Genomic DNA, 17,094 nt, shown 5'->3' on the forward strand with positions numbered 1-17,094 from the left:
GAATTCATTCATTCATTCAGTCGTATTTATTGAGCGCTTACTGTGTGCAGAGCACTGTACTAAGCGCTTGGGAAGTCCAAGTTGGCAACATATAGAGGCGGTCCCTACCCAACAGTGGGCTCACAGCCTAGAAGGAATGAATTAATGTGGTAGCAGTTTGGATGGAAAGGAAGGGGAGGATTTAAGTGATGTTTCAGATACTTTTAGTGATGTTACAGATAGCGGTGTTACAGCTACGCTACAGGAGAGCCATGTTCCAGATGTTTACAGATACACTATCTGTAAAATGGGGATTAAATCCTTCTGTCTCTTATACTGGGAGTCTCACATGGGAATAGATCAAAACTGATTATCTTGTATCTACCCCAGCACTTAGTACAGGGCTTGGCTCTCAATAAGTGCTTAGCAAATTCCCATTATTAGTATTATTATTATCATTATCTAAGGATTTCTACCCTGGCTGTCAACTTTCTGTGTCTATAGGGATCATCAATCAATCATATTTATTGAGCGCTTACTGACTCTGTTGTATTGTACAGGTGCTTAATAAAGTACTCTGCACACAGTAAGCACTTACTAAGTACCATTAAGTACCACTAAGTAAGGGAAGCAGCGTGGCTCAGTGGAAAGAACACGGGCTTTGGAGTCAGAGGTCATGGGTTCAAATCCCGGCTCTGCCAACTGTCAGCTGTGTGACTTTGGGCAAGTCACTTCACTTCTCTGGGCCTCAGTTACCTCATCTGTAAAATGGGAATAAAGACTGTAAGCCCTCTGTGGGGCAACCTGATCACCTTGTAACCTCCCCAGTGCTTAGAACAGTGCTTTGCACATAGTAAGCGCTTAACAAATGCCATCATTATTATTATTATTATTATTATTATTATCCCAGCTCCGCCGTCAGCTGTGTGGCTTTGGGCAAGTCGCTTCACTTCTCTGGGCCTCAGTTACCTCATCTGTGAAATGGGGATGAAAACTGTGAGCCCCCTGTGGGACAACCCGTTCACCTTGTAACCTCCCCAGCGCTTAGAATAGTGCTGTGCACATAGTAAGCGCTTAACAAACACCATCATTATTATTACCACTGATTGATTTAATGCGTGTCCAGTCTTCGCAATGGTGTTTGTTAAGCGCTTACTTTGTACCAGTCACTGTACTAAGCGCTGAGGTGGGTACAAGCAAATTGGGTTAGACACAGTCTCTGTCCCACATGGGGCTCACAGTCGTAATCCCCACTTTACAGATGAGGGAACTGAGGCACAGAGAAGGCTTGCCCAAGGCCACATAGCAGACAAGTGGCAGAGTCAGGGTTAGAGCCGGTAAGCAGCATGGCCTAGTGGATAGAGCCCGAGCCTGGGTGGCAGAAAGACCTGGGTTCTAATCCTAAATCCACTGCTCTCGTACTTCAATCCAGTCTGCGCATTTAGCTCCTCTACCTCGATCGCATCTTTCTCACCCCCAACCCTTTGTGATATAGTGGATAGAGCACTGGCCTGGGCGTCAGAAGGTCGTGGGTTCTAATCCTGGATCCGCCACGTGTCTCCTGTGTTATCTTGGGCAAATCACTTCTCTGTGCCTCATTTACCTCATCTGTAAAATGGGAAACGAGACCGTGAACCCCATGAGAAGCAGCGTGGCTCAATGGAAAGAGCACGGGCTCTGGAGTCAGAGGTCATGGGTTCAAATCCCGGCTGTGCCAATTGTCAGCTGTGTGACTTTGGGCAAGTCACTTAACTTGTCTGTGCCTCAGTTACCTCATCTGTAAAATGGGGATTAAGACTGTGAGCCCCCCGTGGGACAACCTGATCACCTTGTAACCTCCCCAGCGCTTACGTGCTTTGCACATAGTAAGTGCTTAATAAATGCCATTATTATGGGATGATGACTGTTAGCCCTGCGCGGGACAACCTGATCACCTTGTAGCCCCCCAGCACTTAGAACAGTGTTTTGCACATAGCGCTTAACAAATGCCATTATTATTATTATTATTATTATTATTATTATTATTATTATTATTTTATTATTATGTGGGACAGGGACTGTGTCCAGCCTGATTTGCTTGTATCCACCCTGGTGCTTAGTATAGTGTATATTCTGTGTATATTCTGTATATATTCTGTGCCTGGCACAGAATAAGTGCTTAACAAATACCACAATTATTATTATTATTATTATTATTATTATTATTGCCTCTATCCTGGAACTCCCACCCCCTTCTTATCCTAGAATCCGCCATCCTCCCAATCTTCAAAGCCCTCCTGAAATACATCTCCTCCAAGAGGCCATCTCCAACTAATAATAATGATAAGTTATTTGTTAAGTGCTTGCTATGTGCCAAGCACTGTTCTGATCACTGGCGTAGATATAAGACGATCAGGTTGGACACAGACCCTGTCCCATATAGGGCTCACCATCTTGATAGGAGGGAGTTGGATTTAGCCCCCATTTTGTAGATGAGATAACTGAGGCCCAGAGAAGTGAAGTGACTAGCCCAAGGTCACACAGCAGACAAGTGGCAGAACCAGGATTAGAACCCATGTCCTATGATACTTAAGTCCAGGCTCTTTCCATTAGGCCATGCTGCTACTCACCAACCCTTCATTTCCCCTCTTTGCCCTCCTTTCTGCAGTGCATTCCCTCTGCGGTTTTACATCACTTATGCCCTTGGATGTATTCATTCATTCATTCGACCGTATTGATTGAGCGCTTACTGCGTGCAAAGCACTATACTAAGCGCTTGGGAGAATTATTATTATTATTATTATTAATAATAAATACGATTGAATGAGTGAATGAATGAAAATGCTCTTTCCATTAGGGTCCCACTGTTTCCACACAGAACACGCCAAAACCAAGAGACGTAGCATGGCCTAGTGGAAAGAGCACTGTATATATGTATATATGTTTGTATGTATTTATTACTCTATTTATTTTATTTGTACATATTTATTCTATTTATTTTATTTTGTTAATATGTTTTGTTTTGTTGTCTGTCTCCCCCTTCTAGACTGTGAGCCCGTTGTTGGGTAGGGACCGTCTCTATATGTTGCCAACTTGGACTTCCCAAGCACATAGTACAGTGCTCTGCACACAGTAAGCGCTCAATAAATACGACTGAATGAATGAATGATCCCCCGATATGGGGTCCTCATTTTTCGTCTCCCCCTTCTAGACTGTGAGCCCATTGTTGGGTGGGGACCGTCTCTATCTGTTACAACTTGTACTTCCCAAACGCTTAGTACAGCGTGGCTCAGTGGCAAGAGCCCGGGCTTTGGAGCCAGAGGTCATCGGTTCAAATCCCGGCTCCGCCACTTGTCAGCTGGGTGCCTTTGGGCAAGTCACTTCACTTCTCTGTGCCTCAGTTACCTCATCTGTAAAATGGGGATTAAGACTGTGAGCCCCACGTGGGACAACCTGATCACCTTGTAAACTCCCCAGCGCTTAGAACACTGCTTTGCACATAGTAAGTGCTTAATAAATGCCATCATTATATTATTACAGTGCTCGGCACACAGTAAGCGCTCACTAAATACGATTGAATGAATGAATTAGAAGTACGTTTGATCCCCCAGACTAGAATCTTTCTCCAGGGAGACCTCTAATTAAGCGCTTAGTACAGTGCTTTGCACACAGCAAGTGCTCAATAAATATAATCGAATGGATAATTCCTCCTTTACTCCAGAGCCCTTGGATCTCCCGATCTGGGGTCCTCATTCCCCTCTCAAGCACAGCCTTTGCTCCAGGCTGAGAACTTTTCTAATTTTCACCCCATCCCACTTTTTGCCCCATAGCATGTGTATACACTGGGGAAGCAGTGTGGCTTAGTGGCTAGACTCTGGGCCCAGGAGTCAGTAAGACCTGGGTTCTAATCCCACCTCTACGACTTGCTTGCTGTGTGACCTTGGGCAAGTCAATACCTTGTATCTACCCCAGCAGTTAGAACAATGCTTGGTACATAGTAAGCGCTTAACAAATACCATCAGAGAAGCAGCATGGCTCAGTGGAAAGAGCCCGGGCTTTGGAGCCAGAGGTCGTGGGTTCAAATCTCGGCTCCGCCAACTGTCAGCTGTGTGACTTTGGGCAAGTCACTTCACTTCTCTGGGCCTCAGTTCCCACATCTGTAAAATGGGGATGAAGACTGTGAGCCCCCCGTGGGACAACCTGATCACCTTGTAACCTCCCCAGCCCTTAGAACAGTGCTTTGCACATAGTAAGCACGTAATAAATGCCATTATTATTATTATGATGATGATGACCCTTCCTTCCTCTCCCCCTTGCCCCCCCTCCATCCCCCCATCTTACCTCCTTCCCTTCCCCACAGCACCTGTATATATGTATATATGTTTGTACATATTTATTACTCTTTATTTACTTATTTATTTATTTATCTTGTACATATCTATTCTATTTATTTTATTTTGTTAGTATGTTTGGTTTTGTTCTCTGTCTCCCCCTTCTAGACTGTGAGCCTGCTGTTGAGTAGGGACTGTCTCTGTGTGTTGCCGACTTGTACTTCCCAAGCGCTTAGTACAGGCTGTGCACACAGTAAGCGCTCAATAAATATGATTGATTGATTATCGTCATCATCATCATAATAACTTCACTTTTCATAGCCTCAGTAACCTCAACTGTAAAATGGGATGAAGACTGCGAGCCCCATGTGGGACAGGGACTGTGTCCAACCTGATATGCTTATATTCACCCCAGGGCTTAATGCAGTGCCTGGTACATAGTAAGCACTTAACAAATGCTGTAATTATTATTATATCTGAAATCTGTAGTCATGTCTGTCTCACCCTCTAGACTATAAACTCCTGGTATACAGGAATCATGTTGACCTACTCTTTTATATTGTACTCTTCCAAGCTCTTAGTACAGTGTTCTGCACTCAGTAAGCCTTCACTAAATATGATTTACTGATGAATTGATTTTCGCCACCACCGCCCAATATGAGGTGGGGGCCTTAAAGTGGGGGCTCTCGGGCCTTTTCACCCAGTAAAACGGACTTTCTACCAGTGACAGAGAAGGAATTGGGAATTGTAGGTGAGAAAATAAGTTTCCATTTTTGCATCAATATTCCCTTTGGTGCCAAGGAGAGTCCTGATGGTGTCACTGTAGATGCACAAATCGAGGGTGTATTTTTCATCCCGAATGGATTTTTTTGCTTTGCGTTGCCCCTTGCTTATTGATGGACCAGCTGCTGTTCGGGACATCAGGCTTTTCAGCTTACCTGTGAGAATAATGCTCTTATTCTAAAAAAAACCCATTTCTGAAACAAGTGATAGAAAGTGGATTATATTTGCACATGAAATAAAGTGGGCCTATAAGGTGGTTCATGCATAGATTTCTGGTGCTTAGTACAGTGCTCTGCACACAATAAGTGCTCAATAAATACAAATTCATCCCCCCCGCCTTACCTCCTTCCCGTCCCCACAGCACCTGTATATATGTATATATGCTTGTACGTATTTATTACTCTATTTTATTTGTACATATTCTATTTTATTTTGTTAATATGTTTTGTTTTGTTGTCTGTCTCCCCCTTCTAGACTGTGAGCCCGCTGTTGGGTAGGGACCGTCTCTAGATGTTGCCAACTTGTACTTCCCAAGCGCTTAGTACAGTGCTCTGCACACAGTAAGCGCTCAATAAATACGATTGAATGAATGAATGAATGAATGAGTGGCACCCAGGATTTGGGCAAGTGAGGGTAGGGACTGTCTCTATATGTTGCCAAATTGTACTTCCCAAGCACTTAGTACAGTGCTCTGCACACAGTAAGTGCTCAATAAATACGATTGATTGATTGATATTGGTCCTTAATCAATCAATCAATCAATGGTATTTATTGAGGGCTTAGTGTGTGCAAAGCACTGTACTAAGCACTAGGGAGAGTACAACATAACAGATTTGGAAGACAAGTTCCTTGCCCACAACGAGCTTCCAGTCTCGAGGGGGAGACAGACATTAATAAAAATAAATGTCTGTCTCCCTCTAATTGACCTCAGTAGGAAGTCTCTGTAGTTTCAGGGGCAATACATTTTATTGCTACTAATACCAAGAAAAATCAATGCCATCAAACTGTCAGTGGTATTTATTAGGCACTTTCTCCCCCTCTTTTTTCAATAAAGTAATAGTAAAAATACTACTGATATTTGTTAAACACTTGCTTATGTGCCAAGGACTGTACTAAGCGTCAAAGGAGGAGTGAGAACAGGCATTGACTCCCCATTTTGCAGATGAGGGAACTGAGGCACAGAGAAGTGAAGTGATTTGTCCCAGGGCACACAGCAGACAAGCGATAAAGGCGGGAATAGAACCCAGGGCCTTCTGACTCCCGGGCCTGTGTTCTTTCCACTAGTCCATGATGCTACTCTTTTTTCCTCAAACAAATCCATTTTCTCTCCAACTGCAGCCCATTCCTTCGGGATCATTTTCCATAATCTTACATTTTTTCCACTTCAGGGTTTTTCTCCATGCATCCTCCTCTTCCCTTCCAAAACCACCCCAATTCTCCAGGTAGATTTTACCTGTACTTAATGTCAGACACATCTCATCACCACCTACAAGAATCAAATCTACATCTATCAGACGTACAGCAAAATTTTTAGTTATTACCAATCAGTGATCTTTATCGAGCTCTTGTGCGGCGAGCACTGTAATAATAATAATAATGATAATGATAATTGTGGTCTTTGTGAAGTGCTTACAGTGTGGCTTAGGGGAAAGAACACGGGCTTGGGAATCAGAGGATGTGGGTTCTAATGCTGGGTCCGCCACTTGTCTGCTGTGTGGCCTTAGGCAAGCCACTTAAATTCTCTGGGCCTCAGTGACCTCATCTGTAAAATGGGGATTAAGACCGTGAGCCCCATGTGGGACACCCGCCCCCCCCCCCCCCCCTTCTAGATTGTGAGCCCGATGTGGGCAGGGATTGTCTGTATTTGTTCCTGAATTGTATTCATTCATTCATTCAGTCGTGTTTATTGAGCGCTTACTGTGTGCAACGCACTGTACTGAGCGATTGGGAAGTACAAATCGGCGACATATAGAGACGGTCCCTATCCAACAACGGGCTCGCAGTCTAGAAGGGGGAGACAGACAACAAAACAAAACAAGTAGACAGATGTCAATACCATCAGAATAAATAGAGTTATAGCTATATACATATCATTAAGAAAATAAATATAGTAAATATGTACAAATAAAATAGAGTAATAAGTATGTACAAATATGCACAAGTGCTGTGGGGAGGGGAAGGAGGTAGGGCAGAGGGAAGGAGTGGGGATGATGGGGAGGGGAGCAGGAGGAGGAGAGGGAAAAAAAGGTGGGGGTTCAATCTGGGAAGGCCTTCTGGAGGAGGTGAGCTCTCAGTAGGACTTTGAAGGGAGGAAGAGAGCTAGTTTGGTGGATGGGCAGAGGGAGGACATTCCAGGCCCGGGGGAGGACGTGGGCCCGGGGTCGACGGCGGGACAGGCGAGAATGAGGTACGGTGAGGAGATTAGTGGTGGAGGAGCGGAGGGTGCGGGCTGGGCAGTAGAAGGAGAGAAGGGAGGTGAGGTAGGAGGGGGCCAGGGGATGGACAGCCTTGAAGCCGAGACTGAGGAGTTTTTGCTTGATTCATAGGTTGACAGGGGGCCACTGGAGATTTTTGAAGAGGGGAGTGACATGCCCAGAACGTTTCTGTAGAAAGATAATCCGGGCAGCAGAGTGAAGTATGGACTGAAGCGGGGAGAGACAGGAGGATGGGAGATCGGAGAGGAGGCTGATACAGTAATCCAGTCGTGATAAAATGAGAGATTGAACCAGCAAGGTAGCGGTGTGGATAATAATAATAATAATGATGGCATTTATTAAGCGCTTACTATGTGCAAAGCACTGTTCTAAGCACTGGGGAGGTTACAAGGTGATCAGGTTGTCCCACGGGGGGGCTCACAGTCTTCATCCCCATTTTACAGATGAGGTAAGTGAGGCCCAGAGAAGTTAAGTGACTTGCCCAAAGTCACACAGCTGCCAATTAGCGGAGCTGGGATTCGAACCCATGACTTCTGAGTCCAAAGCCCCTGCTCTTTCCACTGAGCCACGCTGCTTCTCTAGCTTTGGATGGAGAGGAAAGGGCAGATCTTGGCAATGTTGTGGGAGTGAGACCGGCAGGTTTTGGTGACGGATTGGATGTGTGGGATGGATAAGAGAGAGCGGAGTTGAGAATGACACCAAAGTTGTGGGCTTGTGAGACGGGAAGGATGGTAGTGCCGTCTACAGTGGCAGGAAAGTCAGGGAGAGGGCAGGGTTTGGGAGGGAAGATAAGGAGCTCAGTCTTGGACATGTTGAGTTTTAGTTGGCGGGCAGACATCCAGATGGAGATGTCCTGAAGGCAGGAGGAGACACGAGCCTGGAGGGAGGGAGGGAGAGAGAGCAGGGGCAGAGATGTAGATCTGGGTGTCATCAGTGTACAGATGATAGTTGAAGCCGTGGGAGTGAATGAGTTCCCCAAGGGAGTGAGTGTAGATAGAGAACAGAAGGGGAATTGTACTTTCCAAGCCCTTAGTAATGTTCTCTGTATACAGTAAGCGCTCAATAAATATGATTGAATGAATGAATAAGCAACCTGATTACCTTGTATCTACCCCAGCATGTAGAACAGTACTTGGCACATAGTAAGTGCTCAATAAATACCATCATTATTATTTTAAGAAGCAGCGTGGCTCAGTGGAAAGAGCACGGGCTTTGGAGTCAAGGGTCATGGGTCCAAATTCCAGCTCCGCTAACTGTCTGCTGTGTGACCTTGGGCAAGTCACTTAACTTCTCTGAGCCTCAGTTACCTCACCTCTAAAATGGGGATTAAGACTGTGATCCCCCCGTGGGACAACCTGATCACCTTGTATCCCCCCAGCGCTTTGACCAGTGCTTTGCACATAGTAAGTGCTTAACAAATGCTGTCATTATTATTATTATTATTATACAAGGTAATCATGTTGGACACAGTCCCTGTCCCACATGAGGCTCACACTCTTTTACAGAGGAGATCATTGAGGCACAGAGAAGTTAAGTGGCTTGGCCAAGATCACACAGCAGAGAAGTGGCGCAGCCAAGATTAGAACCCACAACCTCTGACTCCCAAGCCCGGGCTCTTGAGCCCTTGACTTGCCCCACCTTTATAGCCCTCCTCAAATCACGTCTCCTTCAAGATGCCATCACTCAGTGGTAAAGTCTGTCTAGTGGAGGAATCACGTCGACCAACCGTATTGTATAATACGGCCCCAAGAGCTTACTACAGTGGTCTACACATAGTAAATGCTTGATAAATACTGCTGATTGATTTTTCATTATTATTATTGTTATTATTATGGCACATTCCCTGCCCACAAGGCAATTTCACTTTAATAATGAGTGTAATCAGTTTCTTACAAGTGCTTTTCTAAGCGAGAGACAGGTTGAGCTAATAGAAAGAGCCTGGGCTTGGGAAGCAGAAGTTTCTGGGTTCTAATCCTGGCTCTGCCACTTGTCTGCTGTGACCTTGGACAAGTCACTCCACTTTTCTGTGCCTCAGTTTTCTCATCTGTAAAATGGTGATTAAGTCCGTGAACCCCAAGTGGAACAGGGACTGTGTCCCACCCCAGCACTTAGTACAGGGCCTGGCACATAGTAAGCACTTAACAAATAGCCATAAAAGAAGTACACACCTGCCTGAATTTCTTTTGTGCTTTACTTAAGGAAGTTAATGCAGAGCTCCAGTTTAGGCTGTGAGCCCCTTGTGGGACAGGGACTGTGTCCATCCTGATAAACACTCCAAGCACTTAGTACAGCACTTGACACATACTAAGCATTTAACAAACCCATAAAAAATTGCAGAAGTAGAAAAAATGTGTCTTTTTAATCATTTGAATGGAGTTGAACCTCAGATGGTTACAGTCCTCTAGACTGGAAGCTTATTGTGGGCAGGCACGTGTCTGCCAACTCTGTTGTATGGTACTCTCCCAAGCGCTTAGTACAGTGCTCTGCCCACAGTAGTCAGTCAGCTGGTCAGTCATACTTATTGAGTGCTTACTATCTGCAGAGCACTGTACTAAGCGATTGGGAGAGTACAGTTGAACAGTAGGATGGGCCCTTGGCAAGCTTTCATTCTAGATGGGGAGACAGACATTAATATAAATAAATGAAATGGGAGATATGGATAGAAGTGCTTTGGAGCTAGGAGGAGGGGATGGAAAAAGGGAGCAAGTCAGGCGAACGCAGACGGGAGTGGGAGAAGTGGAAAGGAGGGCTAAATCAGGGAAGGCCTCTTGGAGGCGATGGGCTTTCAATAAGGCTTTGAAAAGGGGGAGAGTCATTGCCTGGTGGATATGAGGAGGGAGGGCATTCCAGGACAGAGGCAGGACATAGTACAGTGTTACGTGCTTTGTACAGCGCTCTGCACACGGTAAGTGCTCAATAAATACGATTGAATGTATAGGCAAGAGGTCGGCAGTGAGAAAGACGGGATCGAAGTATGGTGAGAAGCTTGTCATTAAAGGAGCAAAGCCTGAGGCCTGGATTGTAGTAGGAGAGCAGCAAGGTGAGGTAGGAGGGGGCAAGAAGATTGAGTGAAAAATACCTTTGATGGTGAGAAGCAGTGTGGCTCAGTGGAAAGAACACGGGCTTTGGAGTCAGAGGTCATGGTTCAAATCCCGACTCTGCCAATTGTCAACTGTGTGATTTTGGGGAAGTCACTTAACTTCCCTGGGCCTCAGTTCCCTCATCTAGAAAATGGGGATTAAGACTGTGAGCCCCACGTGGGACGACCTGATCCCCTTGTATACCCACTGTGCTTAGAACAGTGCTTTACGCATAGTAAGCGCTCAACAAATACCATTGAGCCTGAGGGACTCAATCAGTGGTTTCCCCATAGTTTCCCGCTCCTCAGGAATCTCCAGTGGTTGCCCGTCCACCTCCGCATCAAACAAAAACTCCTCACCTTTGGCTTTTAAACTGTCCATCATCAATCATATTTATTGAGCGCTTACTGTGTGCAGAGCACTGTACTAAGCGCTTGGGAAGTACAGGTTGGCAACATATAGAGACAGTCCCTACCCAACAGTGGGCTCACAGTCTAAAAGGGGGAGACAGAGAACAAAACCAAACATACTAACAAAATAAAATAAATAGAAAAGATATGTACAAGTAAAATAGAGTAACAAATATGTATAAACATATATACATATATACAGGTGCAGTGGGGAAGGGAAGGAGATAAGATGGGGCGGATGGAGAGGGAGACGAGGGGGAGAGGAAGGAAGGGGCTCAGTGTGGGAAGGCCTCCTGGAGGAGGTGAGCTCTCAGCAGGGCCTTGAAGGGAGGAAGAGAGCTAGCTTGGTGGATGGGCAGAGGGAGGCCATTCCAGGCCCGGGGGATGACGTGGGCCGGGGGTCGATGGCGGGACATCCCCTCGCCCCCTCCTACCTCACGTCCCTTCTCTCCTACTCCACCCCAGCCCGCACCCTCCGCTCCTCCACTGTGGCTCCATCTCACCTGTCTCGCTGCCGATCTCTGGCCCACATCCTACCTCTGACCTGGAGCCCCCTCCCTGCTCAAATCAGACAGACAGTGACTCTCCCCCCGACTTCAAAGCCTTATTGAAGGCCCATCTCCTCCAAGAGGCCTTCCCTGATTAAGCCCTTCTTCCCTCTTCTCACACCCCTTTCTGCCTCAGCCCAACTTGCTCCCTTTACTCATCCCCCTCCCAGCCCACAGCATTTATGTACATATCTGTCATTTATTTATTTATATTAATGTCTGTCTCCCCCACTAGACTGTAAGCTCATTGTGGGCAGGGAGTGTGTATGTTTATTGTTGTATTGTGTCGAAGACTGAGCTCCTTGTCTTCCCTCCCAAACCTTGTCCTCTCCCTGACTTTCCCATCTCTGTTGACGGCACTACCATCCTTCCCGTCTCACAAGCCCGCAACCTTGGTGTCATCCTCGACTCCGCTCTCTCATTCACCCCTCACATCCAAGCCGTCACCAAAACCTGCCGGTCTCAGCTCCGCAACATTGCCAAGATCCGCCCTTTCCTCTCCATCCAAACTGCTACCCTGCTAATTCAAGCTCTCATCCTATCCCGTCTGGACTACTGCACTAGCCTTCTCTCTGATCTCCCATCCTCGTGTCTCTCTCCACTTCAATCCATACTTCATGCTGCTGCCCGGATTATCTTTGTCCAGAAATGCTCTGGACATATTACTCCCCTCCTCAAAAACCTCCAATGGCTACCGATCAATCTGCGCATCAGGCAGAAACTCCTCACCCTGGGCTTCAAGGCTGTCCATCACCTCGCCCCCCTCCTACCTCACCTCCCTTCTCTCCTTCTACTGCCCAGCCCTCAACCTCCGCTCCTCCACCACTAATCTCCTCACTGTACCTCGCTCTCGCCTGTCCCGCCGTCGACCCCCGGCCCACGTCATCCCCCGGGCCTGGAATGCCCTCCCTCTGCCCCTCCGCCAAGCTAGCTCTCTTCCTCCCTTCAAGGCCCTGCTGAGAGCTCACCTCCTCCAGGAGGCCTTCCCAGACTGAGCCCCTTCTTTCCTCTCCCCCTCGTCCCCCTCTCCCCCCTCTCCATCCTCCCGTCTTACCTCCTTCCCTTCCCCACAACACCTGTATATATGTATATATGGTTGTACATATTTATTACTCTATTTATTTATTTATTTATTTATTTTACTTGTACATTTCTATCCTACTTATTTTATTTTGTTGGTATGTTTGGTTCTGTTCTCTGTCTCCCCCTTTTAGACTGTGAGCCCACTGTTGGGTAGGGACTGTCTCTATGTGTTGCCAATTTGTACTTCCCAAGCGCTTAGTACAGTGCTCTGCACATAGTAAGCGCTCAATAAATACGATTGATTGATTGATTGATTGATTCTCCGTGCCTCTGTTACCTTATCTGTAAAATGGGGATTAAGACTGTGAGCCCCCCGTGGGACAACCTGATCACCCTGTAACCTCCCCAGCGCTTAGAACAGTGCTTTGCACATAGTAAGTGCTTAATAAATGCCATTATTATTATTATTATTAACTCATTAATTTATTTAATAATAATAATAATAATAATGGTATTTGTTAAGCACTGATCACCTTGACAACCTGATCACCTTGTATCCCCCAGCGCTTAGAACAGTGCTTTGCACATAATAAGCGCTTAACAAATACCATCATTATTATTATCATTATTATTATTGATAGAGGGAGCTTACAATTGACCTCATGGTGGACAGGAAAACATGTCTGCCAAGTCCGTCATATTGCATTCTCCCAAGTGTTTAGAACAGTGCTGTGCATTCGGAAAGCCCACAATAAATACCCGTCACTTGCACCGTAATCCTCAGGATTGAAAGCCCAGGCAGAGAAATACCTTAGGGTGCTAGTGGTTTGTGCAAAGGTAGGTGAATTCCCTCATGCCTCATTCATTCATTCAGTCGTGTTTATTGAGCACTTACTGTGTGCAGAGCACTGTACTAAGCACTTGGTAAGTACAAGTCAGTAACATACAGAAACAGTCCCTACCCAACAATGGGCTCACAGTCTAGAAGGGGGAGACAGACAACAAAACAAAAGCAGTAGACAGGCATCAAAATCTTCAGAACAAATAGAATTAAAGCTGTATGCACATCATTAACAAAATAAATAATAAATATGTACAAGTAATAAATAGAGTAATAAATCTGTACAAATATATATACAGGTGCTGTGGGGAGGGGAAGGAGGTAAGGTGGGGGGATGGGGAGGAGGAGAGGAAAAAGGGGGCTTAGTCTGGAAAGGCCTCCAGGAGGAGGTGAGCTCTTAGTAGGGCTTTGAAGGGAGGAAGAGAGCTAGCTTGGCGGATGTGCGGAGGGAGGGCATTTCAGGCCAGGGGAAGGACGTGGGCCGGGGGTCGACGGCGGGAAAGGTGACAATGAGGCACAGTGAGGAGATTAGCGGCGGTAGAGGAGCGGAGGGTGCGGGCTGGGCTGGAGAAGGAGAGGAGGGAGGTGAGGTAGGAGACGGCGAGGGCATGGACAGCCTTGAAACCGAGAGTGAGGAGTTTTGCTTGATTCATAGGTAGACAGGCAGCCACTGGAGATTTCTGAGGAGGGGAGTAACATGACCAGAGCATTTCTGCACAAAGATAATCCAGGCAGCTGAGTGAAATATGGACTGAAGCGGGCAGAGACAGGGGGATGGGAGATCAGAAGGGAGGCTGATGCAGTAATCCAGTCGGGATAGGATGAGAGACTGAACCAGCAAAGTACCAGTTTAGATGGAGAGGAAAGGGTGGATCTTGGCGATGTTGCGAAGGTGAGACCAGCAGGTATTGGTGACGGATTGGATGTGAGGGGTGAATGAGAGACTGGAGTCAAGGATGACACCAAGGTTGTGGGCTTGTGAGACGGGAAGGATGGTAGTGCCATCTACAGTGACGGGAAAGTCCTGATCGTGTTCCTCCTCAAAAATCAATCAAAGGTATTTATTGAGTAACTACTTTGTGCAGAGTTCTGATCTAAGCTCTTGGGAAAGTACAGTAGAGTTTATAGACACGACTCCTTCCTTCAGGGAGCTCTCATTCTAACCACCGACCGATCGATTGATTTGAATATCGCACGCTGTGCCTCCTTTCTACCTTTTCTGCCTAGTAGAGATTGGATGTAACGACCCGTGGTAACCGCAGCTGATTTCTCTTCCCAGCTTGGAGATGGCCGACCTGAATCGGGCGGATGCTGAGCTGGAAGCCTATCGCGAGCAGATCTGCAAAGATGTCATCGCACTCTCGTTGAAGGCCATGGTGGCCAGCGACCACCTCACTCCCCTCCTGGAGAAGACGATGAGTTCGGCCTTCAGAAGTCTGTTCGCCGGGCTGGACGGCGAAGTTCGGGAAGAGTACAAGAGGAAAGTGGTGGCGTTAACCGCCGAGTGTGACCTCGAGACGAGGAAGAAAACGGAAGCCCAGGCCCGGAGAGAGGCGGCTGACCGGGAAGAGGCGGAAGAATTGCTGAATCGCGTCAATGAGAAGGTGAGGCTTGGCTATGAGTAATAAACCGGGACCACTTATGCAGCGCCATGATTCATTCATTCAGTCGTATTTATTGAGTGCTTACTGTGTGCAGAGCACTCTACTAAGCGCTTGGGAAGTACAAATCATGGGCAGTGCGACCTAATGACTTCAGAGTCAGAGGACCTAGGTTCTAATCCCGGCTTGGCCGCTTACCTGCTGTGTGACCCCAGGTAAGTCACTTCACTCCTTGGGGCCTCAGTTTCCTCATCTGTAAAATGGAGATTCAGTGCCTCTTAATAAGAATGATGATGATAATAATAATAATGGTATTTGCCAGGCACTCTTCTAAGTGCTCGGGTGGATACAAGATAATCGGGTTGGACACAGTCCCAGTCCCAGAGAGGGCTCACAGTCTTAATCCCCATTTTTCTCCCTCCTGCTTAGTCTGTTAGCCCCATGTGGGGCCTGTTTATCTTGTATTTGTACCAGTACTTAGTACAGTGCTTGGCACATAATAAGGGTTTAACAAATACTATTATTATTATTATCATTGTTTTTGAGGGCTTTTTCATGTTATTTGTTAAACATTTACTACATGCCAGGCAAAACTCTGGGTTTGATACAAGCTAATCAGGTTGGACATAGTCCCTGTCCCACATGGGGCTCACACTCTTAATCTCCATTTTACAGATGAGGTAACTGAGGCCCAGAAAAGTGAAGTGACTTGCCCAAAGTCACCCAGCAGACAAGTAGTAGAGCTGGGATTAGAACCCAGATCCTTCTATCTCCCAGGCCCATGCTCTAGCCACTAGGGAACACTGCTTCTCGTGCTTTGGATAGTGTAACTGAATTCCTAGAATTGATCCCTGTCCTCAAGATGTTTACGATCTTGCTGGGGAGGCAGACACTAAAGTAAGTGACAGGAAGGAGGACGAGAGTAAGATGTGTACCTAAGTGCTCTGGGGGATTGTGAGTAATTAATTGCTTCTGTACTTTTCGTTAGAAGCAGCATATCCTCAGCCTGATTTCACACTTAGAGATGGAAGATTTAATTATTTGCCATTTGGAAGATGAAACAAGAGGAAATGGTGCAGACTTGTGCTTTTTCCTGAGCTTGGCAGCTCTTCCTGACAATTTATTCTACTCTCATGTACAAGTGGTTATTACAGTGCACTGTGTGCAGTAGGTGCTCAGTAAATACCATACAGAAGGCACTCTTTAAATGCTGTTGATGAAGTCTTGCAAGTTATCACAATTTTCACATTTATTGAGCACTTTCATACCTTTATTCATTCATTCATTCAATCGTATTTATTAAGCACTTACTGTGTGCAGAGCATCGTACTGAGTGCTTGGGAATGTGCAGTAGAACAGTAAAGAGTGACAATATCTGCCCACAACAAGCTCACAATCTAGAGGTGGGGGGGGGGGGGGGGAAGGCATCAATACAAATAACCAGACATCAATACAAATAAATAAAATGACAGATATATACCAAGTGCTGTGGGGCTGGGGGCCAGGGGAGAGCAAAGGGAGCAAGGCTGGGTGACACAAAAGGGAGATGAGGAAAGGTGGGACTTAGGGAAGGCCTCTTGGTGGAGATGGGCCTTGATGAAGGCTTTGAAGGGGGCGAGAGTCATTATTGTCGGACTTGAGAAGGGATGATGTTCCAGGCCAGAGGTAGGACGTGGGCCGGGGGTCGATGGCGGGACAGGCGAGAATGAGGTACAGTGAGGAGGTTAGCGGCGGCAGAGGAGCGGAGGGTGTGGGCTGGGCTGGAGAAGGAGAGAAGGGATGTGAGAGAGGAGGGGGCGAGGGGATGGACAGCTTTGAAGCCATTAGTGAGGAGCTTTTTCATCATGCAAAGGTTGATAGGCAGCCACTGGAGATTTCTGAGGAGGGGGTTGACATGTCATAAACCTTTCTGTGGAAAGGTGTTCCAGGCAGCGGAGTGAAGTACGGACTGAGTGGGGAGAGGTAGGAGGTTGGGAGATCAGCAAGGAGGCCGATGAAGCAAGGCTTATTTGTTTTGATGTCTGGGTTAGGATGAGTGATTGTATTCGCAACCTTAAAGACTAGTGTAATTCTAGTATTATAAT

The 17,094-nt window shown here is 46.5% G+C and overlaps 1 protein-coding gene across 1 annotated transcript in view; it reads left to right on the top strand.

Annotated features, from left to right (window-relative positions):
- Positions 1-17,094, top strand: part of EVC2 (EvC ciliary complex subunit 2) — a 217,041-nt gene that overhangs the window by 87,356 nt on the left and 112,591 nt on the right. Inside the window, exon 10 of the mRNA XM_038744853.1 lies at positions 14,689-15,013. Coding sequence (XP_038600781.1) covers positions 14,689-15,013 — 325 coding nt within the window. The remainder of the gene's footprint in view (positions 1-14,688; positions 15,014-17,094) is intronic.

This window comes from Tachyglossus aculeatus, chromosome 4, assembly GCF_015852505.1.
Source record: "Tachyglossus aculeatus isolate mTacAcu1 chromosome 4, mTacAcu1.pri, whole genome shotgun sequence".
NCBI lineage: Eukaryota > Metazoa > Chordata > Mammalia > Monotremata > Tachyglossidae > Tachyglossus > Tachyglossus aculeatus.